This window comes from Chiloscyllium plagiosum, chromosome 13, assembly GCF_004010195.1.
Source record: "Chiloscyllium plagiosum isolate BGI_BamShark_2017 chromosome 13, ASM401019v2, whole genome shotgun sequence".
Lineage (NCBI taxonomy): Eukaryota > Metazoa > Chordata > Chondrichthyes > Orectolobiformes > Hemiscylliidae > Chiloscyllium > Chiloscyllium plagiosum.
The window spans coordinates 2,485,183-2,510,441 of record NC_057722.1 but is presented as its reverse complement, the minus strand read 5'-3'; the positions used below and the strand labels follow the sequence as shown (position 1 = coordinate 2,510,441).

At 41.2% G+C, this 25,259-nt stretch overlaps 1 protein-coding gene across 6 annotated transcripts in view; it reads left to right on the top strand.

Moving 5' to 3' along the window:
• The window catches only part of cep63 (centrosomal protein 63), a 110,949-nt gene that overhangs the window by 78,643 nt on the left and 7,047 nt on the right, over nt 1-25,259 (top strand). For 4 of the 6 annotated variants that reach the window (XM_043701679.1, XM_043701675.1, XM_043701674.1 and 1 more), the window contains 3 exons: nt 2,367-2,481; nt 12,530-12,727; nt 20,262-20,464. In XM_043701679.1, the coding sequence (XP_043557614.1) occupies nt 2,367-2,481; nt 12,530-12,727; nt 20,262-20,464 (516 nt within the window). The remainder of the gene's footprint in view (nt 1-2,366; nt 2,482-12,529; nt 12,728-20,261; nt 20,465-25,259) is intronic. The other 2 variants (XM_043701677.1, XM_043701678.1) reach the window with 2 other exon arrangements.

The following is a 25,259-nucleotide window of genomic DNA, read 5'->3' as shown; positions in this document are numbered from 1 at the left end:
GTAAGCGCCAAGAGATTTGTAAAGAGACTGAGGCCATGAACACAAGTTAATAACTGAAACTTTTTACTTCTGTTCAGGTTCTTGCAGCATCTGCATATGGGTGAATCAGTGAATCATACATCATAAAAGAGAGCCATTTTGCCAATCTTGTCAATGTCAATGCTGAACGATCTACTGAATTCTTCCCATTCCCCTTCTCTTTTCCAAGAGCTTTGAAAATTTTTGTTTTTCAAATATGTTGTGCTTTGATATTCACTACTTGTCAGAATAAATAATGGAACATTAACTCTGTTTCTCTCCACAGATGCTGCCATACCTACTGAGCATTCTCAGTCTGGTTTTTAGATTCACAGTATCTACAGAATTCTGCTTCTGAATTAGTGAATTTGATATGCCTCTCATTCCCTTTGTTTGCTTGGGATGTTTGACGTGTGCTCTTGCCTCTGCTTAAATAGTGGCACAATTCTCCCTTTTTGTTATTATTGATATTGCTGGTTTTAGCATGGCTCCAGACCACACTGTATATTCCTAAACTATTCGTAATTCTTTTGGGTATTGATAGCCTGGTGTGTTTCTTTCCATAATCCCTACTTGTCACTCTGTTTGCATTGTCACCCTTTATATATTTTTTCTTTGTCAGGGCCTGTGCTTTCTTTTATGCATTTTTTGCAATGTTTGCTTTTCCTTTTCATCCATCCGTTTCTATGTATGTCTTTTCTAGCAAATGGAACTGTTGCCCTTTAGCTGTAAGAACTGCTCTGTAGTCCAATTTTTTTTAATGTATTCCACTGATGATCTTTCCATGAACAGAATTGCTCTGTTTACTCTAGGCTGTTACTGGCACTTGCATTGAAATCAGCACTACCTCCATCTAAAACCAATTTTCACATTTCTTTCTTTCAAACAGCATATTAAACTCAATCATGTTATAATCACTGTTAGAAGATTACCCACAATTCAATTTGGAACTAAATACTTCTCATTGCTCTTTACAAAACTGACTTGCCCTCTTGTTCAGAAAACTGGTCTGGGAAGATTCCAAATGTACTGCCTTTCTAGTTGTGTCTCATTCTTCCCATCTATATGGAAATTAAAATCCCCCATTAAAACTATCTTGTCTTTTGCAAGTTGTTCCTTTATGCATTTATACAATATACCACTTCATAGCTGCTAATGGAAGACCTATGCTAACGCTGCTACAGTGTTGATTTCTTTTTTATTTCTAAAATCTACCTATAAAGTCTGTATCTGCAAACTTCATAGCATATCCTTCTACAATCAAAATGATTTCATCTGTAATCATCAGGAGTTCAGGTGCACATATCTCAAAGTGGAGTCACGGGTAGACAGGGCGGTGAAGAAAGCTTTTGGCACATTGGCCTTCATCGGTCAGGGCATTGAGTATAGAAGTTGGGAAGTTATGTTGTAGTTGTACAGGCTGTTGGTGAAACCACACTTGGAGTATCATGTTCAGTTTTGGTCGCCTTGCTATAGGATGGTTGGTATTAAACTGGAAAGAGTACAGAATAAATTTATAAGGATGTTGCCAGGACTCAACCATCTGAGTTATAGGGAGAGGTTAGATATGTTAGGACTCTTTTCTTTAGAACATAGGAAAATGAGGGGCGATTTTATAGAAGTGCATAAGATCATGAGAATCATGGATAGGATAAATGCAGTCAGTCTTTTTCCCAGGGTTGAAGAATTGCAGACTAGAGGGATTTAACTTCAGAGGGGCATGAATAAAAGGAAGCCTGAGGGCAGCTTTTTTTTTAAACAGAGGGTAGTATACATTTGGAATGAGCGGCTGGCGAACGTGGTTGAGGCCATATTAACGGCATTTGGACAGAAAAATGTGTAGGAAAGGTTTAGAAGGATACGGGCCAAGTACAGGGAAATGGGGTTAGCGTAGGTGGATGTTTTGGTCAGCGTGGACCAGTTTGGGCCAAAGGCCCTGTCTCCATGTTGTAGGCCTCTGACTCTAACCTGTACATTTTGTTCTCTTTCCTGACTGTGATACTGCCTGTCTCAGTATGATTACAATTTCATTCGTTCCTTCTGAGTTGAATTTGCACATGCAGCTCACTCATTTGTTGCTCAATATATTTGTACAAGGGTTCTTGGTTGGACCAAATATATCCTTCAGCTGAATTGTTTTATGTGCATGTTCCCCCCAACAGCCAACTCATTGGACTCAAAACTTTAACTCTGCTTTCTCTGCTAGACCTGCTGAGTTTCTGCAGCAATTTGTCTTTTTGTTGGTCTGGCTGAATAGAGTACTGTAAAGTTTAGAGGAAAGCTAGTTGGATTAATCATTGTACAGCTAGCTTCATTATACCTATTTTAAAAGAGGACGCTTTTATTAGTTTAGATTCATCGAATGACCGCTGTACATTTCTGTCTGGAGAAATTTGCAAAAAAGATGACGAGCTGAGACAAATGGAAAAGGAGCACAGTAGCTGCAAAATGGACATTAAAAAGGTATGCAATGAATATTAGGCACTGCGGTCTGTTCCTTTTTCTGTAGTTACATTAATTGCTCATTTTAAAAATTTTGTTGGTTAAAGTGAATCACTTGTCTTTGTGCTATCAGTCCCCAGTTTCTATTTATTACCTTGCTAATAACCATTGCAGAAACTGGCATTCATCATAGATCATAGAATCCCTACAGTGTGGAAACAGGCTCTTCAACTCAACGAGTCCACACCAATCCTCCGAAGAGTAACCCACCCTGACCCATTCCCCTACCCTATTATCCTATATTTATCCCTGACTAATATACCTAACCCACACATCCCTGAACACTATAGGCAATCTGGCATTGTCACCTAACCTGCACATCTTTGAATTGTGGGAGGAAACCAGAGCACCCTGAGGAAACCCACGTAGACACAGGGAGAATATGCAAACTCTACACAGTCACCCGAGGCTGGAATTGAACCCAGGCCTCTGGTGCTGTGAGGCAGCAGTACTAACCACTGAGCCACTGTGCCATCCAAAAGCACCTTTGTCCTTTCATTGCTAACATTTCACAGGTACGTCTGTCCTCAACTCTCAGAAACCTCCCTTCTGTTGATGGCATGCACACTGTGTTGTCCAATGACACTCAATTTAGGTTCCACCAGGCCACTCGACTCCAGACGTCATTGCAACCTTGGTTTCAAGGTGGACAAAAAAGCTGAATTCCAGAGGTGAGGTGAGAGTGACAGCATTTGACATTAATACTGCATTTGACCAGAAGTGGTGCCAAGAAGCCTTAGCAAAACTGGAATCAGTGGGTATCAGGGGACAAACTCTCAGTTTGTTCAAGTCATACCTGGCGCATAGGAAGATGGTTGTGATTGTTGGAGGTCTGTCATTTCAGCTCTAGGACATCTCTGCAGGAGTTCCTCAAGGTAGTGTCCTACTCCCAACCTGCTCCGTCAATGATGTTACCTTCTTCATATGGTTTGCTGGTGTTTGTACAATGTTCAGCACCGTTCCCAAATCCTCATACTGAAGCAGTCCATGTTCAAATGCAACAAGATCTGGACAATACCGAGGTGTGGGCTGACAGATGGCATGTAGTATTTGTGGCCACGCACATGCCATGCAGTGACCATCTTCAAAAAAAACCTAAATTCAATCATGTTACCATCACTGAATTCCCCCCTATCAACTGCCTTGGGGTTACCATTGACCAAAGCCTCAACTGGGTTCACCAATGGCTACAAGGGCAGGTCAGAGGTGAGAGAATGACACAGCAAGTATCTCCCCTCCTGACTCCCCAAAGCCTATCCACCATCTACAAGGCAAAAGTTAGGAGTGTGAAGGTATACTCCCCACTTGTCTGGATTGATGCAGCTCCAACAACACTCAAGAAGCTTGACACCATCCAAGACAAAGTTGCCTGCTTGATTGGTTCCACATCCATTCCTTCCACCACAGATGCACAGGAGCAGCAGTGTGTATCACCAACAAGATGCACTGCAAAAATTCACCAAAGATCTTTTAGACAGCGTCTTCCAAACCCATAACTAAGGGCAGTAGATACATGGAAACACCACCACCTGCAAGTTCTACTGCAAACCACTGACTTGGAAATATATTCTTTCACTGTCACTGGTTCAGGCTCCTGTAATTCCCTCCGTAGGGGCATTATGGGTCTACTTATAGCATGTAGACTGCAGTGACTCAAGAAGGCAGCTCACCACTATCTTTTCAAAAGCATCTAGGGAGGGGAAATAAACACTGGCCAGCCAGCGATATCCCACGAGTGTGTTGAGGAAGTTACTTAGTCTGAGGCTTCAAGTCTTGTTTCAAGAAGCTTAATTTTTTGTGAATTCATGGAGAGGCTGCCACAGTCTTCACTGTCTCATAGCACTCTCCCATGCTGAACAGTCAGCCTATTAATTGTACAATGATACAAACAACTTTCAGTGCGGTATGTAAGCAATGTTAAATAAAATAATTCAAGATAAAGATAAGCACAGTGCAGCTACTCCCTTTTTTTTATGTTGCTCAACGACAGACAAACTAACGAGCTCAAGATACACTCCCTAAATTTCATCAAACTATAATTACACAACCTGAATATTTATCTCCAGTAATATTTTTCCACCACAGCTGAGAGCCAGGTCACCTGTTATCTTGGAGGAGAAAGTGAGGTCTGCAGATGCTGGAGATCAAAGTTGAAACTTTATTGCTGGAACAGCACAGCAAGTCAGGCAGCATCCAGGGAACAGGAGATTCGACGTTTCGGGCACAGGCCCTTCCTCAGGAAAAAACCTAAGGAAGGGCCTGTGCCCGAAACGTCGAATCTCCTGTTCCCTGGATGCTGCCTGACCTGCTGTGCTGTTCCAGCAATAAAGTTTCAACACCTGTTATCTTGGTCAAGTATCCCATCATGTAGCAGTATGCCAAGTTCTTACTACTTCCACAATTCCCTCCTTGGTGATCTTCCAGATCAACACCTAAGTTTAGGATACCGGTGCATATCCTTCTCGAAAAGGGTGCATATTCATACGTGTTTGTTTATTGTAAGGGTCATCATAGTGTACGGTCCGATAGATGATCACCGGTTTTGGAGTAGAAAATGGGGAACAAACTGTGTACAACAACAGCTAAAGGTCTCCATATGATACAACTTATCAAGAGTATGATAGTAAAGGTGACAAGCCCAATGACTAATGAAGATCCCTACTTAGCCAGCCAGGTGAGGCCTAAAGACCACTTTGATTCAAAAGGGGAGCTTAATCTCCGCTTCCACACGAATGTGAGTCACCAAATCAGAGACAATTTTAGAATTGTCTGGTATATAAATACAGCATTCCCACCCAATGCCATATCACAAATGTCACCCTCTTTTTTGGATAGTAGAAAATCCAAGGCCAAACGGTTCTGAAGAGCCACTGTTTTAATAGTGACCAGCTCAGCATTGATCTCAATCAGGGCCTCAGCAGTTTCCAATACTGTTTTTAGTTTGCTCAATTCTTGGGAATGCAGATTCAAAAAGAAGGAGAAGACATCCCTATCCAGGTGAGGAACCTCAGGGATGAAGGTAACCCATTCGAAACTCTGATGCGAGTTACTACATATCCCATGTAACATGACCCTTTCCAATCTGAGGGAAACCAAGGATTTAAATTTGCTTTAAAATTGCAAATAAAATAGGTACCATTGTGTAAGGTTAGTTTGGAATCTCTGTCCCTCCACAACTTGGGACCTGGGTCTTTCTACAAGAAGCCTGATATTTTATTAAGGACACAAGACCAATTAAATGAAAAGTGACCTTGGCTTCTCAAATTGTGAATAGGTTCAATCCAGGGGATAATAAAAGGACATTAACTAGATGCCATATAAGTGTCTGTACAGATATTCCCATTTCGTGTGAAGCAAATTATATCACTAACACTGTTCTTAAGAACTACAAGGGAAGGGGGCATATGGGATCTGTTATGGTTGGGTTCGTACTAATCTCTGAATCGGGCTAGATTATACCCTCCTGACTTCCACTTCTGTATGTCCTCAGAATTATCATGTCGCCTGAAGCGTTTCGGCATGTTAGGCAACTTCAGGCCAGTTAAAGAATACTGGCCACAAGGGGAAAACTCTTTCCCCCCCCCCCCCAACCCCCACCATGAATGGGCAGGCATATGGACACATACCCACCAGTTTCTTTTCCTGCCATACAGGCACTTTGATAGGCCAAATACAAAAAAGTATTGTGGTGCATCAATTCTCTTAGTTGCTTTATTCCCATAACTGAGAGAAAGCCACTTTTCTGAGCCATACTCTAAGGCACCTGAAGCTTCTCTAAACGCTGAAGTGAGACTTCAGGGACCAGTGCAAGGGGTTCTGTCCAGGTACTACACATAGAAAATTACAGTCTGCCTCCCTGACAAACCTAATGTGTCATATGAGAATTGTCGGTGATCTTGATATGGGATCAATTCAAATCACATTTCTGTCTGATACATGCCTGCGACCTGCCACCACACCCCACTTGCTAGAAAATCCTTTTAGTTTCCATATCCTCCCCTGCGGGACATGATCTCCCGTCACGTCCCTGAGAAGCACTACAAGGGAATCCTGGAAAATCTGCCAGACAACAGAGGCTTAACTTACAAGAACCAACATTGCAAAGTCTCTGATACTCTTTTTAACCCCTTCACTGCAATAGATGTTTAACTCTCCTCAGACCCTGACTCATTCCTTGCATATTCTGACTAAAAACAGCATTAGAGCACAATACACATTTTATTATGTCATCATTACGTAAATGATGGATACTTTTGGCATGCCCAGCACAAGGCCATGCGTCTCTAGTTTCAGATGTTTACAAGTGAGACGGTCCAGGAATTGCATCCACAGGGTTCCCCTCATTCACTTTCATTGTTGCCGAGTTGGTAGGGTTATGTATTTTACAGTTGGTCACATGCGCCCACTCCTTATCTCCTTTCAATTTAACTGTAGTTCAGGTTGTCAGTAATGTTGGTACAGTCCCTTTGACCTAGGAGAGAGAGAGAACCTTTGCTTAAGAGACTTAACATGCACTTAATTGCCAAGTCTAAAAGGGTGTGTGTTTGACCCATGGGGTTTTGGCATGGTCTCTATTACCTTTGAATGATTGGTCCGAGCTGCTTCACTCAGGGCTTGGGCATATTGTAGGGTTTTCTCATCGACCTACATCAGAGCTATTTCTGATGTAAACAGAGAGAGTCAGGTGCCGGTCATCATGGGTCTTCCCGTAAGAGTTTTGAACGGGGTTAGACCAGTGGTTCTATTAACCTGGTTTTGGACGGTGTACAGGGTGATTAGCAAGGCTTCAGGCAACTTTAGTCCAGTTTCCTGGAAAGTCTTTGCAAGAGTATTTTTTAACATCATTTAGTTCATTCTACTATGCCCGAGGACTGGGGAAAGGTAACGACTTGAGGCTGTTTTTGTTAGAGTAAAGAAAATTGAGAGGCGACACAACTGAGGCATACAAGATAATTAGAGGGTTACCACGGATGGACAGTGAAAACCTTTCTCCTTGGATGGTGATGACTAGCACGAGCGGACATAGCTTTAAATTGAGGGGTGAGAGATATAGGACAGATGTCAAAGGTAGTTTCTTTACTCGATATCGTAGGGGCATGGAACACTCTGCCTGCAACAGTTGTAGACTCGCCAACTTTAAGGGCATTTAAATGGACATTGGATAGGCATAGGGACAAGAACGGAATAGTGTAGGTTAGATGGGCTTCAGATTGGTTTCAAAGGGCGGCACAAAATCGAGGGCTGAAGGGCCTGTACTGGACTGTTATGTCCTATGTTCTAATTTCTTGCCACTCCTTAATTTTACTTGTGCCAAAACAGCCTCCATCGGGCCATCGGCCCTGGGACCATCCATAAAGATCGCTACAGAAAGGAATGACTTATCCGAATCTTGTGTTTCACGGAGCACCGTGTCTGCCATTGAACGATGAGGTCTCCTACCTGTTGCCATGGTCTTATCACCTTACACCGTCTTTGTTTTGATCACCTTTCTGTCTTTGGAACATCATCTGGGTGTCTGACACCCACATTCGTGGAGAGGTACTGATTGCTGGCTCGAATTTCCATTTCCACAATCTAAAAGAGACGTCACCTGCCAAGAAAGGAAAAGAGAAAAAAGCTGTTACCCACTTAATCTACAATAAGTGCTCACCGGTGTTTCTCTTCCATCCACAAGGTCTCAAAATCTCGAGCCTATTTCAGTTGCATAACTACCACTTCTAAGTCTCTCTCACTGCCCTAGTAAGTTTAGTGTTCTTCATGATTTTACCTCAACCTTTCAGTAGTCTTGGCTTAGCTGGAGTCACCGACCAGACTACAATTCCCCAACATGGGAGTACTAGGCCCAGTCCCCCTTCCAGCTCGGAATGTCCCGCACACTGTTTCCTCCTTTACCTTTTTCGGATCCCATATTAATTGGGATCCTGCCAACTATGCCAGATTCTGTCGAGGAAATCACTTAGTCTGAGACTTCAAGTCTTGTTTCAAGAAGCTTAATTTTTCATGAATTCACAGAGACGCTACCAAGTCTTCACTGTCTCACAGCATTCTCCCATGCTGAACAGTCAGCCTATATTTACACAATGATACAAACAATTTTGCTTACGTACCACACTCAAGTAATGTTGAATACAATAATGCAAGATAAAGAAAAGCACAGTGCAGCTACTCCTTGTTTTTTGATGTTGCTCAAGGACAGACAAACTAACAAGCTCAAGATACCCTCCCTATATTTTGTCAAACTAGAACTACACAACCTCTGTTTATTTCCAGCTGTAATTTTCCACTACAGCTGAGAGCCAGGTCACCTGTTACCTTGGTCAGGTATCCCATCCTGCAGCAATATGCCAAGTTCTTACTACTACCACAGAGTGAATAAAAAAAATCACTTAATCCTTATACAGCATAATGCAAGTCGCAATGCATTTTGGGGTCAAGTTATTAGTTCGTTAATTCAAGTGACTTTGTAATGGCTTGAGATCCTAATTCACAGTTGCCCTTCTCTGAAACCCCATCCATTAATTTTATTCCTTTTGCTTCTGAATACTGCAACAGTTTGCTTTGGCCTAAATAGAACCAATTGGACCTTGATGGGCTAAATGGTTCTCTTCTAATCCTAGATTTAACAGACTTTGGTATAGAACATAGAACAGTCAAGTACAGCACAGTACAGGCCCTTTGGCCTTCGATGTTGTGCTGACCTTTTATCCTAATCGAAGATCAAACTAATCTACATACCCTTCATTTTACTGTCATCCATGTGACTATCCAAGTTGCTTAAATGTCCCTAATGTACCTAACTCTACTACCACTGTGTATTCCATGCACCCACCACTCTCTGTGTAAAAACCTATCTCTGACATCTCCCCTAAACCTTTCTCCAGTCACCTTGCAATTAAGACCCCTCGTGATAGCCATTTCTGCCCTGGGAAGACTTCTCTGGCTATCCACTCTATCTATGCCTCTCATCATTCTGTCCACCTCTATTAAGTCACCTGTTATCCTTCTTCGTTCCATGAGAAAAGCCCTAGCTCCCTCAACCTTTCTTCATAAGACATGCCCTCCAGTCCAGACAGCATCCTGGTAATCTCTGCACCCTCTCTAAAGCTTCTACATACTTCCTATAATGAGGTGACCGGAACTGGACACAATATTCCAAGTGTGGTCTAACTAGAGTTTTATAGAGCTGCAGCATAACTTTGCGGCCAATTCTCCAAGCTCCAATTTTTCTCTGGTTTGGTTTGGTTTGGTTTGAGTACAGTAGTCTTCTATAGCAGCTGGACCCAAAGAATCGGGTCCATGCTGGTAATCTCTGTGGGCGGCACGGTGGCACAGTGGTTAGCACTGCTGCCTCACAGCGCCAGAGACCCGGGTTCAATTCCCGACTCAGGCGACTGACTGTGTGGAGTTTGCACATTCTCCCCGTGTCTGCGTGGGTTTCCTCCGGGTGCTCCGGTTTCCTCCCACAGTCCAAAGATGTGCAGGTCAGGTGAATTGGCCATGCTAAATTGCCCGTAGTGTTAGGTAAAGGGGTAAATGTAGGGAAATGGGTGGGTTGCGCTTCGGCGGGTCGGTGTGGACTTGTTGGGCCGAAGGGCCTGTTTCCACACTGTAATGTAATGTAATCTAATCTAAACTCAAGCCCCCTGCTAATGAAAGCCAACACACCATACACCTCCTTCACAACTGTGATGATGCTGCTCCTTTAACAATGTTCTGTTGTCCTTGGTTTTTATTTGAGGGGTTGTAAAAGACACAGACTCCAAAAAAAAGCAGTCTCTTAAGTTGAAGGGTTTTAGGACCAGTTTGACCAGGACCAGTCAGGCAAAAGGCTTTCAAGTTTTAAAAAAGAACCTATGCAATGAAAGGGGAGTGGCCAATTCTCCAAGCTCCAATTTTTCTCTGGTTTGGTTTGGTTTGGTTTGAGTACAGTAGTCTTCTATAGCAGCTGGACCCAAAGAATCGGGTCCATGCTGGTAATCTCTGTCTGACTTCTCTCCTGTGTTGGATTTTACCTTTTGTGCCAAGGGGTGTTTATGGGGAATGTTGCTAGTATTTGGAGCTTTAAGTTCAGATGATCTGTTGGGTTTTCGGATAAGTTAAGTTATTCTGTATTCTGCTCTTTTGTTTGTGCTTCATTCGGTAATCTTATAAATAAGTTCTGTTTTGTTTAAAACTAAGTGATTTGACCAGCTGCATCCTCACCGAAATATCTATGTTACACCTGCTTAAAACAACTAGCTAAGTTAGTGTCTGGGCCACTTGCTTGAAATATTCTGAGGGGATCTGGCTGGTCCATAACATAGCCCTATCAACTTTGGGTGGCGACTTTAAGGGATCTATGGACCCCGAGATCCCTCTGTTTAGCTACACTGCCAAGAATCCTGCTTTTAATCCTGTAACCTGCATTCAAATTCGACCTTCCAAAGTGAATCACTTCACACTTTTCTAGGTTGAACTCCATCTGCCACTTCTCAGCCCAGCTCTACATCCTGTCAATGTCCCATTGCAACCTACAACAGCCCTCAACACTATTCACAACTCTACCAACCTTTCTGTCATCAGCAAACTTACTAATCCACCCTTCCATTTCCTCATCCAAGTCATTTTTTAAAAATCTCAAAGAGCAGAGGTCCCAGAACAGATGTCTGAGGAACACCATGGTGAATAATTTCCATTTACTATCGCCCTTTGTCTTCTATGGGCCACCCAATTCTGTATCCAGACAGCCACATTTCCCTATATCACATGGCACCTCACTTTCTGAATGAGCCTACCATCGGGAACCGTATCAAATGTCTTGCTAATATCCAGACACACCACATCCATTGCTCTACCTTCGTCAATGTGTTTTGTCACATCCTCAAAGAATTAAAAGCCATGCTGATTATCTCTAGTTGAACCATGCTTTTCCAAGCAATCATAAATCCTGTGTCAGAATCCTCTCCAATAATTTGCCCACCACTGTGGTAAGACTGACTGGTCTGTTATTCCCAGCGTTATTCCTATTCCCTTTCTTGAACAAGGGAATAACATTTGCCACCCTCCAATCATCTGGTGCTACTCCAGCGGACAATGAGGACGCAAAGATCACTGCCAAAGGCGCAACAATCTCTTCCCTTGTTTCCTGTACATCCTGTCTGGCCCAGGGGATTTATCTATCCTTATGCTTTTCAAAATTTTCAGCACATCTTCCTTCTTAACACCAATCTGTTTGAGCATATCAGCCTGTTTCACTCTATGTCTAGGTCCCTCTCAGTAGTGAATACTGAAGCAAAGTATTCATTAGGGACCTCACCTACCTCCTCCAACTCCAGGCACAAATTCTCTCCACTATCCCTGATCAGCCCTATCCTGACTCCTGGCAATCTTCTTGTACCCCATATAAGTGTAGAATGCCTTAGGTTTTTCCTTCATCCTACCCACTAAAGCTTTTTCATGCCTCTTTCCCGCTCTCCTCAATCCATTTTTCAGTTGCTTCCTGGCTACCTTGTAACCCTCTAGAGCGCTGTCTGATCCTTGCCTCCTCAATCTTAAATAGGCTTCCTACTTCCTGTTACTCGATGTTCCACATCCCTTGTCACCCAAGGTTCCTTCACCCTACCATCCCTTCCTTGCCTCCGTGGGACAAGCCTATCCAGCACTATCAGCAAGTGCTTCCTAAATAACCTCAACATTTCTGTCATGTATTTCCTTGAGAGCATCTGTTCCTAATTTTGGCGCCCCAGTTCCTGCCTAATAGCATTATAATTTCCCCCTTCCCCTGCTCTCCCACCGAGAAATCTGACACCTGCCCTGGTTCGATTGCCAAGCACTAAGTCCAATATGGCCTCACCTCTAGTTGGCCTATCGACATATTGAGTCAGGAATCCTTCCTGGGCACAGTTGATAAAAACTGTTCCATCCAAACTATTTGAACTAAGGAGGATCCAATCAATATTAAGGAAGTTAAAGTTACCCTTGACAACAACTCTGTTACTTCTTTTAATTCAGTCTTTTCTTTTGGTAACAGCTTAGGGACCAGTTGAATTCTCTTGAGCATCAACGCCACTCTGAACTGAAGGGAATGAAATTGGAGATTGCCCAATTGACCACTGAACTGCACCAGCGTGATTTAACAATTGCAACCATGAGTGCAGCCACTTCCAACATGGAACGACAGCTTCGGATTGAATTAGATAAAACTGATAAGAAAGTAAAAGAAGTTAAGGTATTTAAACTAACTCCCAATTTGTTTTGTCCCAGTTGCATGATACTTCTAAATTTATCAAGAGGTTCTGTTGATCGAAGTGAAGGATATCAGTGCGAAAGAGTGGGATATAAAATGGGATAGGTTTGTACCCCAGCAACACAATCCTCACAGGTATCTGCACTGCTGGAATTCTGGCACTTTATGCATCCTTAGTTTTGATTGCTGGTGTCATTAGTTGCTATTCATTCAGTTGCTGAGCCCCTTAGCTCTGATAACCCTTGTCTACCTCTCCTCGTCAAGACACTTAAATTATGTATTTAATCAGCAACAACATTAACTTACATTATATTTAAATATAAATATATTAAAACTTCCGAAGCTTCACAGGAGCGTTATAAAGTAATGTATAACACTGAGCCAGAAAAGTTTCATCAAAGGTTAGTTGCAGTGATTGTCAGAAAGAAGAAAAAGAGAAGTCCAAGGAGAGAATTTTGGCTTGAGGACTGAGGATGCTATGTTGGTTGAACAATTAAAATCAGGGATGCACAAGAGGAGTGCAGATATCTCAGAACATTGCAGGGCTTATCGAAGGTTATAGAGAGATTTTAAAACAAAGATCAAAATATGAAATTCAGAACATTGCTCAACTGGGAGCCAGTGAAGGTCAGTGAATGCAGGAGTGATGGGGGAAAGGGACTTGGTGTAAATTAAGATGGCAGCAGAGTTTCTGATGACCTCTACAGAGGGTAGACTGAGTGTGAACATGAAGTCAGAAGATTATCTCCAGATTAAATGTGACGCTGATCTCAGCAGTTACGAAGGAGAAGGATTACGTTGTAAATCCTGTGTCCTGGTTACTACTTTTGTACGTTTTGTTTGGTAGTGCACCTGTACAGCTCCTTGGGATATGATACTTCATTCAAGATACTACATAATTGCAAGTTAATGTTTGTTTTTATTATGAACATTTAAAGTCATGAGAACATCTAAGCCTGCAGTGTATTCTGCCTGTTAAGTAAAATTGTCAGTTTCCTCCATGACTTCAATCTCACTTGTATGTAGGCAGTACGTTTAGACCTTCTCCTCCTCAGCCTTAAAACATACAGATGGCTACTTATTGGTACTTATTATGATGTGGAGGTGCTGGGGTGAACAAAGTTAAAAATCACACAACACCAGGTTATAGTCCAACAGGTTTATTTGAAAGTACAAGTTTTCAGAGTGCTGCTCCTTCGTCATTGAATACCTTTGAATCAGTTCTCAAAGAAATGTCAGAACTGTCGCTAGGTATCGACCTTGATTATTTCTTTTTCCATCCAACTACTGTTACAACAGAGTTAACCACATTCACACACAGCACAGATCAGACCAAGACCTGTTTGCTGGTTCAGCTGGTTGTTTACTCACTCTTCAATCACCTGAGCTCCAGAAAAATACAGCAAGAATTTCAAATATAGCCCATCATGAGAATTGTTCCCCCTGAAAGTAATAAATCTAGCTCCATTCTCATGACTCTTTTGTTTAAATCATTCTCATTTACTTTTTCATTTCACTTCCCGTAAAACATAAAATATTTTTAAAAACATTATGAAGTTATATACAACAAGTTTTATAAAAATATAGTTATTTCTCACCTTTCTTTTTTGACTGAGAAACAATGAGTTGGGCTGAAGGAAACCATGAGAAAGCAGTTGCTCCCTATCACAACCTGTTACATTCCTCATCCACCCCACTGTGAATTAGGGCAGAGTGATACTATCACAAAACACAGCAAGTGGGAACATGAATCTTGTTCACAGTTCAATCTGTGGCAGTAGAGCTATTTTACTTGATTCATTTAGTTATTTTATTCATTGACAATTTGGTCTTTAGGAGAGTATTGATTTATCTTGGGTGTCCATCATAAGGATACGGGAGAGAAGCAGGTGGTATTTATATTCAAAATGTGCTGCTGTGGTTGGATATTGTGTGATCGTTTGGTTTCTTTATAAAATGTTTCCTTACAAAGTTAAATGACCTAACTCATTGTATCCTGCACTTAGTAGTAAAAAACATACATGTCGTTGTCATTGTATTTTATTTACTCCCCTATAATTTGCCTAGACAGAGCAGATAGTGAGAAACTTCCCATTAGTGGAAGGATTGAGAATGAGAGGACACTGATTTAAGGTAATTGATAAAAGAAGCAATGGAGATATGAGGAGAAACCTTTTTACTCAGTAAGTGGCTAAAGTTTATATTGTGCTTCTGAGAGTGTGGGAGACACTGATTCAATTGATGCTATTCAGGAGAGATCTGGATCCTAATATGGAACTACAGTTGTGGGCAGAAGTCAAAGGAATACCACTAGGTGCATTGTTCATTTGCAGAGCCAGTACAGTTCACAATGGGCAGAATTGCCTCCTGCATTCTGTTAAAAGACTAATGAATTTAGTGAGAGCATGTTTAAATGCTCAGGGCAATGAGAAAAATGGATATCCAGCCGGCTGTGAGCAAGAACTAGGGATAAGAGATAAGTATATGAAAAATGTGTTTCAGTTGGTTGCACTCTTATCTTTGAGCTACTAGCTCCATGGCTTGAGTGCAGAAAAATCATAATAAGCACTTTGTTGCAGTGAGGGGACACTACAATGTTGGAGGGTAGGACTCTGAGATGAGACATTAAACAAGGCTCTATTCATCTCTAGATCCACTGATACTATTTAAAAGAAGTGTATGGGAATTCTGTCTGGTCCCTTGACCAATATCCATCTCTCAATCTGCATTATCAAAACAGATTATCTGATCATGATCGCATTGTTGATCGCATTGTTAACCACATTCACAATAAAGAAAATGTTGGCAGAATGTAGATGTTAATCTATGATAGCAAAGCAGAAGAGTGATAGATGGAAAATGGAGTCTCCGTGATCAGTGCTGCTGAGACCCCAGTTCACAATCTGTATCAATAATTTAGCCTTGAAACACAATTTTGCAGAAACATGAAATAGAGGGTTATTCAATTAGAACATACTACAAGAAGACAATATTAAACTTTCAATGTAATTGGCAAATAAATTTCACCACATTAGTGTGAGCTATTGCGTTTTCATAAGATTAGTAAAATATTTCCATTACTTGGAAAATATGAATCTAGATGAGGTGCAGAGTGGGAGTGCAAATGCTCAAACTGAATAGCCATTTAATAATTCCATAAAATGCAATTCAAAAATTGGAGTATATTTCTACAGGGATAGAATTGACAAGTATAGAGATTATTGCTAAGCTCATCGACTTGACAATACACAATAAAAATCTTCAAATGCTGGAGGTCTGAAACATCATCAGAAAATGCTGGGAATACACAGGTTATGCAGCACCTGTTAGGAGAGATTGATCGTTTATCAGAAACTGGAAAGAGATTGAAACATAGAAGATTTAAAGCAAATGAAAGTAGTCACCAAAAAGGGTTTGACAAAGATTACAAGGCAAAAGTCTGTGATAGGTTGGAAGCCAGGAGAGATTAAAATACTCAGATTGGTGATGCAAGACAAAAGGGAGTGAATGTGGGACAAAAAGACCAAAGGTATGTCTCACATGGGAGTGAACAGCAGAATGGTGAATAGTTGCCACTGAAAATAAACAAATAGGAAACAAGACAGTCAAACCAAAATGTACAAAGAAAGTGAATGCGAAATAGGCAGTGATTATGATCTGAAATGAATGAACTCAATAGTGAGTACAGAAAACTGCAAAGTACCTATGAAAACATGTACAATTCCTCGAGTTAACATTGAGCTTTCTGGAAGCCAGAAGAGTGAGAGGGTCAGCATGGGCGCAGGTGTAGAAACAGATAGCCAGCCGGAAGATCAGAGGGAGATGATCTACAAAGTGGTTACCCAATTTATCTTTGACCTTTCCACTTGTGAAGCACATTTCAGGGTTACCAGTAGATACAGAGTCAAAGTGTGGTGCTGGAAAAGCACAGAAGGTCAGGTAGCATCCAAGGAACAGGAGAGTTGAAGTTTCGGGCATAAGCCCCTCAGGAATGTGTGTGGGTGGGAGTTGGGCTGAGGTTGGGGGAAAGGTAGCTGGGAAGACGATAAGTAGATGAAGATGGAGGTGATTGTGATAGGTCGGTGGGATGGGTGGAACGAATAGGTGGGAAGGAAGATGGACAAGTGGTAAAGGTCAAGAGGGTGGTACCGAGTTGCAGGGTTGGATCTGGGATGAGGTGGTGGGGAGGGAAGATTTGGAAACTAGCATCTGCAGTCCTCACTTTCTCTGACCAGAGGATACAGTAAACTAAACTGAAAGTAATACAAGTAAATTGCTGCTTCACTTGGAAGGAGTGTTTGAGGCCTTTGATCGTGTGAACAGAAAAGATGAAAAAGGTAGGTGTTCCTGCAATTCCATGAATGGTAGTGGTGTTTGCAAACAAGTGCTGCTGTATTTTTCTTCTGTGATAGAGGTACTATGTGAGGAAGAACACAGTTGGAGACCATCAATATAAAATAGTCACCAAGAAATCAAATGATGATTCAGCAGGAAATAGTTTAGACAAACAAGTTTAAGATGAGGCCTGATGAGCATATGAGGGCAAAAGGAATGGAGGGCTAATTGTTGTCGTAGTTGTGGGAATGTTTGCTGAGCTGGGTAGTTGATTTGCAGACATTTTGTCCCTTGTCTATGTGATGCCTTCACTGCTTTGGAGCCTCCTGTGAAGTGCTGCTGTCCTATGGCTAATTGTTAGAGTAGGAAGGATGAAAGAAGATGTAAATAGAGTACAACCACCATCATTGACTGGTTCTACTTTTGTGCTTCATATTCTATTTTAATTTTAACAAACCTGACTTAGTTTGAGATTTTCACTTTAATACACTTTAATATAATTCTTTCACATATTTCAAGATCAAAATGGACACATGCTGAATAATTGGTAATATTTCATGCTTCAATACTTAAAGTAGATATTAAAGTGCATTTCTTTTTCTTTCATTCCAGATCACCCAAATTCAGTTAGAGACTGAAATTGGAAAATGAACGTTTAGCAGCAATGTTAAAAGTAGATGGGATAAGGGCATATTACTCCATAAGGCATAGGAGCAGAAATTAGGCCATACCACCATTCGAGTCTGCTCCAACATTCAATCATGGCTGATCATTTTTTCAAGCTCATTCTCCCACTTTCTCCCTGTGATCCTTGATCCCACTGATACTCAAGAGCCTATCTATCCCTATCTTAAATATACTTAAAAGGCCTTTACAGTCTTCTGTGGCAATTATTCAAATGATTCACTACTCTCTGGCTGAAGAAGTTTCTCCTTATCTCCGTTCTAAAAGGCCTTCCCTTCCAAGGCTGTGCCCTTGGTCCTGGTCTCTTCTACCAATGGAAACAGTTTCCCAACACTCACTCTGTCCAGCCATTCAGTATTTTGTAAGTTTCAGTTAGATCCCCCCTCAATCTTCTAAACTCCATTAAGTATAAGCCCAGAGTCCTGAAACGCTCCTCATATGTTAAGCCTTTCATTCCTGGGTTCATTCGCTAGAACCTGTTCCAGAGTCAGTACATCCTTCCTGAGGTATGGGGTCCAGAATTGCTCATAACACTCTCACCAGAGCTTTATAAAGCCTCAGACGTATATCACTGCTTTTGTAATTGCCATTTATTTTTCCTTCCTACTACTGACTCAACCTGCAAGTTTAGATTAGATTCCCTACAGTATGGAAACAGACCCTTTGGCCCAACAAGTTCACACTGACTCTCCGAAGAGTGACCCACCCAGATCGATTCCCCTCCATTACCACTGACTAATGCACCTCACACTATGGGCAATTTAGCATGGCCAATTCACCTGACCTGCACATTTTTAGATTGTGTGAGGAAACCGGAGCACCTGGAGGAAACCCACAAAGACATGGGGAGAATGTGCAAATTCCACATGGACAGTTGCCCAAGGCAGGAATCGACCCCGGGTCCCTGATGCTGTGAGGGAGCAGTGCTAACCACTGAGCCACTGTGCCACCCCTTAAGAGAATCCTGGACGAGGATTCCCAAATTCCTTTGCACAAAGGATTTCTGAATTTTATCCCTGTTTAGAATTTTATCCCTGTTACCAAAGTGCATGACCTCACAATTTCCCACATTGTATTCTATCTGCCACTTCTTTGTCCACTCTCCTAACCTGTCTTAATCTTTCTGCTATCTCCCCATCTCCTCAATGCTACCTGTCCCTCCACTTGTCTTTGTATCATCTGCAGACTTAGCCAAAATGCCTCAGTTCCTGCATCTAGATAATTAATGTATAAAATAAATATATATTCAGAATTATTAGGTGAGGAAGTGCCAAGTTAGGGTTTACTTCAAATTGGCAGTATTTCTTGACCATGAGCGTTCGCCCTGATTTCAGTATTGAGCTGTTGATTGAAAGGATACTGCTGTCTGCCTTTGAATCTAGTGAACATTAGGACAAAGAATGAGGAAAAAAGTGACAGCCCAGTTGACTCTTCCAGCAGAGGGTCTGAGATCAAGTATCGTTTCTGTTGCAAGCCACATAGTTTTACTTCTCTGATTTTCTGGCCCCTTTGCTTCAACTGTGCGGTAATGTGGATTGAAGTCTTACTCCAAATATTTGAATACATCATCTATGCTGACATTCTGTGGTGCAGTATTGCGCTGTCAGAGGTGTCAGATACACAAACCACGATTCAATCTGTTCAGTGAGATAGACTTCAAAATCTGAAATCTGAAGAAAATTGGGAGAAATATTAATCTTGTCCATATTTATTCCTCCAGGATAAGTAGAACCAGAACAGATTGTATATTACTTGAAGTGCAAGACTACCTTTGCCAAAACATAAGTTAGTGGAGAAACTCAGGATTCTGGAAACATCTGTGAAGAGAAAAGAGAGTTAATGTTTTGAGTTTGTTGACATTTCTTCAGAATGATTCCGAAGGGTCACTGGATTCAAAATATTAACTCTTCACAGATGCATCCAGACCTCTAGAGTTTCACCATGAGTTTCAGGTTTTGTTTGTTTCAGATCTCCAACATCTGCAATTCTCTGTTTTATTTTTGTCAAAAACCATCTAGCTTTACCCAATGCAGCTATTGCCATTTTCATGTTAATGACTTGGTTGCTGAAACATTTGTTTTGAAAAGTTGTTTCTGAACAGTGCAGCTAATTTCTTTATGGGCTTAGCATTTGATTTATGGTTTTGAGTGTACCTTTGACACTCATCTACTTTTTAACTGCCTGACAGAAGATCCTAGCTAATCCAACCACTCTTGCTTAATTCAGCCAGGCTTGCAATGTCAGGCAGCATAACTGTCCTCATTGCCTTTGGGCTAGATGACTAAGACATTGAGAAGAGTTCCAAACTCATTCTGAGCTGTGTATATGGTGCGTGATAATAAGATTGTGGTCAGCAGTGATGTTCTTTGTTGAGTGGTCTGTGACTAGATTGAAACTTGAAGATTGGTATTGATAAGCTAGAAGAATCTATGACTTCCAAAGGGGAGGAGAGAGAAAGGGGAAAGAATAACAATCTCTCCATTTTTTCCAAAAACAGCAGAATTGTTCAATATCAGATCTTCGTGATGGCTATTTTTCATCTCTGAGGCAACTGGAACAGGAAAACCAGCAGCTCCAAAAAGAATTGGCTGATGTGAGAAGCAAGCTGGAGACATCTGCTAAAGTGTCTCAGGACAGATATGAAAAGCTTCTGTTACAGATACAGAGCAAGCTGATGGATATCAGAGAAACAGAGGATAGGTATGGAATCTTTGTCAGGCAATATATGTTAAAGCTCATCTTAATGCACTACATTTGATTTCTAACTTGTTTATCATCTCTGGAGTATCAACTCATGTGCCAGAGATATGTGTTCAAACCACACCATGTAATAACTCTGAAATTAAATGCTGGTATCACTAATAATGATCCTCATAGAATCCCTACAACGTGGAAGCAGGCCATTTGACCCATCAAGTCCACTCCAACCCTTCAAAGAACATCTCACCTAGAGCCACCCATCTACCCTATCCCTGTTCAAAGTTTGTGAGAAGATTTGTAGCTTGGGAGCTTGTTGTTGTGGTTCTGTTCGCCGAGCTGGGAATTTGTGTTGCAGACGTTTCGTCCCCTGCCTAGATGACATCCTCAGTGCTTGGGAGCCTCCTGTGAAGCACTTCTGTGATCTTTCCTCCGGCATTTGTGGTGGTTTGAATCTGCCGCTTCCGGTTGTCAGTTCCAGCTGTCCGTTGCAGTGGTCGGTATATTGAGTCCAGGTCGATGTGCTTATTGACTGAATCTGTGGATGAGTGCCATGCCTCTAGGAATTCCCTGGCTGTTTCTGTTTGGCTTGTCCTATAATAGTAGTGTTGTCCCAGTCGATTTCATGTTGCTTGTCATCTGCGTGTGTGGCTACTAAGCCACAGCTATCCTTAGTATCCTGGTCTGGCTCCATACTGCAGATTCTCCTTTGTAGATGAGTCAGTGCCATTTGCTCAACAGCAGTTAGGGATGGACAATAAATCTTGCCCTTGACACTCCTATCATGAGGATCTTTTTAAAATTATAGATCTGAGGCATTATTTAGAGAGATGTAATATCTATTATCTCATAGCTACAACATGAAGGTTACATATTTTGCAGTAGTTACTTAGGATACTGTTTCAACTTAGCGATAGACCATTTTTGCTCAACATTACCAAATGCGTCAATATGAATAAAAATTCATCAGTTACACTTACAATACCTTCCAAACCCTACAGTCATAGACACAATATCTGTGATTAACTCAGAAAACCAGTGATATTTATCAAATATTTTAATATCTAAAAGTAAACAAATCCACAGAAGTTTAAAGATGGATTGTATTAACCTGGCTCATGTTCCTTTTCTATATAAAATTGAGAACTGATGTAACTGTAGTGATTAAAATGGCAAAGGCAAATCAAATTAGCAAATGAGAAACTATTTCCTCTGAGAGGAGAATCAACAGCAGGTGGAACTAATCCCCTAATTTATGCCAGGTTGCTTCAGGAGCAAAAATAGGGAGTTTTTTTAATACAAAGTATAGTGGAAAGCTGCAACACTTTGCTTCCAAAATTTCCTGTCGATCCTGAGGAATAGAGTAGACTTTCAAGGCTGAGATCAATTGGTTAATGTTAGAAATTCCTGCAGAAAACTTTCAGCGTGCAGTGGGACATAAATGAAGCAAAAGCCAGCATGAAGCTAAAAATAAAAACTTTACAAGGGATAGTAGAAATGCACGAGGAGAAAGTGAGGTCTGCAGACGCTGGAGATCAAAGCTGAAACTTTATTGCTGGAACAGCACAGCAGGTCAGGCAGCATCTAGGGAACAGAAGATTCGACGTTTCGGGCACATGCCCTTCTGCTCATTCCTGAAGAAGGGCATGTGCCCGAAACGTCGAATCTTCTGTTCCCTAGATGCTGCCTGACCTGCTGTGCTGTTCCAGCAATAAAGTTTCAGCATAGTAGAAATGCAGCGGAGTGGAAGAACTCTCAAATGTGCAGCACAATTACAAACAAGGTAATGAGTAGCAATGGAATATTTAAACATAAATATAATAAACCTTCCAAGAAATCGCTAGTGGCTGTGTTGCCATTTCTCTCCAAATTTATTTTGTGCTGCGACTCAGCTCCACTCTTGCAACCTGATCTTCTGATCCTGGCTTCCTTAGAAATGTGGAGTTTACCTGAAATGAAACCTTTCCCTTATATAGCAGAATAGTCAGGGGCAGAAGGGCCCTGAGCAGTGCCTAGCCTCCCTCCCTCACCACCCGTAATACTGTGGCTCTGGATCCTACCCCTCACCCCTTTGTGCCTGTCACATTGAGAACTGGTGAATGAGAAAGTTTTAAAGTTTTATTTTCTATTTAAAGTCCAATTTTTTTTAAAATTAGGAATTTGCTGAAAATTACTCTAACTTGAGTTTGCATTTTCAGCCTTGAAATGGGGCTCTCCACCTCCAATTTTCAGAAGCTTGAATTCAGTTTTTATTTTGGAAAACATACAGAGAGACTTCCCTCATTAGGTGTAGAGCTGTTTTGGTCAGCAAAGTACTGCATGAGTGCACGGAGTATAAAATAGGAATTTGGGGGAAAGGGTAAAAGGTGGTGCATATTTCTTCTGCATCTAGAAGTTGCCTCTTACTTTGGTATGAGAGTAAAGCTGATTGCAGCAAGGGGCTGCAAACATTAGTATGATTATTTATAGTTAATTTTAATCTACCTGTTGTGACGTACCTCTGGAGCAGGTAGAAGTTGAATCGCAATATTCTGACGGATACTTTCAATTCAACCTGCTCCAAGATGTTATTGCACACCTGTGGAGCAGATGGGAGCTAAACCTGGGCCTCCTGGTATAGAGACAGAAGCAATACCACTGCACCACGCAAGCACCAATATTAAAATTATTTTCTAATCAGTGTGTTTGAAGATGTTATTACACAAGTCTGGAGTGGGTGGATCTTAAACCCAAGCCTGCTGGCTCAGAGGTTGGGATACCACTATGATGTCGTAAGAACCCCTTATGATTGTTTATAGGTCACCAAACTGGAGTGGCTGTATAAGAAATGGTGTTAAACAGAAGATTAGAGAAGCACATAGCATGAATAGAAGAAATTGTGGATGACTTTAATTTGCTTACAGACTGGCTAAACCTAATGAGCTGTAATGCAGTGGAGGTTGAGTTTCTGGAGAGTAGTAGGGTGGTATTCTAAAGCACTATATGTGTAGAACCAACTGGAGAACAAGCTATTTTCGAATTATATAATTTGAAAAGGACTAATTAGTAATCATTTTATTTAACATCCTCACTTCACATTCATCATAGAATCATCATTGAAACCATACAGTGTGGAAACAGGCCATTTGGCCCAACAAGTCCAAAAAGTAACGCACCCAGACTCTTATCCTATTGCTCTAGATTTACCCCTGATTAATGGACCTATCCTACACGCTCCTGAACAAGGATGTGTGACATCGTAAACTTCCATAACACACTTATATTTGGAATTCACATAGTTCAATGTTTAGGGTGGCATGGTGGCTCAGTGGTTAGCACTGTTGCCTCACAGTGCCAGGAATCCGGGTTCGATTCCAGCCTCGGGCAACCGTCTGTGTGGAGTTTGCACATTCTCCCCGTGTCTGCGTGGGTTTCCTCCGGGTGCTCTGGTTTCCTTCCCACAATCCAAAGATGTGCAGGTTAGGTGAATTGGCCATGCTAAATTTCCCATAATATTCAGGGGTGTGTAGTCCATTATTCAGGGGTAAATCTAGAGCAATAGGATAGGAGAATAGGGTGGGTTACTTTTCGGAGGGTCAGTGTGGATTTGTTGGGCCAAATGGCCTGTTTCCACACTGTAGGGTTTCAATGATGATTCTACGATGAATGTGAAGTGAGGGTGTTAAATTTCAACAAAGGAAATTATGAAGGTACGAGTGGCAAATTGATTTAGGGAAAATAGATTAAAAGATATGGCTGTATGCAGGCTATGGATAGTCTTTAAAGAGCTGTAATTTGGCTTATAGCAACTATGCATTTCATCAAGTCACAAAAAACCCAAAAACGCTCAGTCAATCTTGGCTAACAACAGAAATTAAGGATTATGTAATATTAAAAGAAAAAGCCTATAAAGTTTCCAGAAATGGTAATAGCCCTGAGGATGGGGGCGGGGGCGGAATTTTAGAATAGAGGATCATGAAAGTCAGAAGAGAATATGAATGTAAACTATCAAAAAGGTCTTTAAAAGCTTCAAATTGTACCTAAAAATGGAGGTGTTTTGTTAATAATAGGAAGAGGTGGAATTTATAATAGGGAATAAAGGAAAGGCAGAACATCTAAATGATTAGTTTTATGCTCATCTTCATTGTGAAAAATGCAAGAAATCTTCCAAAATTAAAGGTCCAAGGGACTCGGGAGAATAGATTGTGTGAATAAATTAATGGCACTGAAGATTGATATTCCAAAGGACATGATGTTCTTTTTCTCAAAATGTTGAAAGAAGCAGCTTTGAGATGATTGATGTGTCTTTGATCATCTTTCAAAATTCTGTAGCTTCAGGAATGGCTCCTGTAAATTTTAAGAAAGCCTGTCTCACACCACTATTTGAGAAGGGAGGAAGAGAGAAAAAATTGAATTGCAGACCTAATGGCATTGTATCAACAGTAGAGAAATTGCTATAGTCTATTAAGTCTTGTAAAGTCTTTGGAAGAAAGTCCTAACAAAATTGATAACAGGGAGTTGATGAATATTGTATACGTGGATTCTTTTGATTAAGCAACCTCCTATGGTGGACTTCATCAAATTTAAGCACTTTAAACAAGTTTGTTGTGTACTGCATGGATTAAAGACTGATAACAGAAAACAACGTATGAATAAAAGGGATCATTCTCGTGTGGGAGACTGTGACTGGTGGGGTACCACCAGGATTAATGCTATTTGGGGTCCCAGTTGTTCACAGCATATATCAATTATGTGTATGTGAGGACCAAAACTAAAATTTTCAAGTTTGCAGATGACAGAAAACTAGATGGCTATGAGG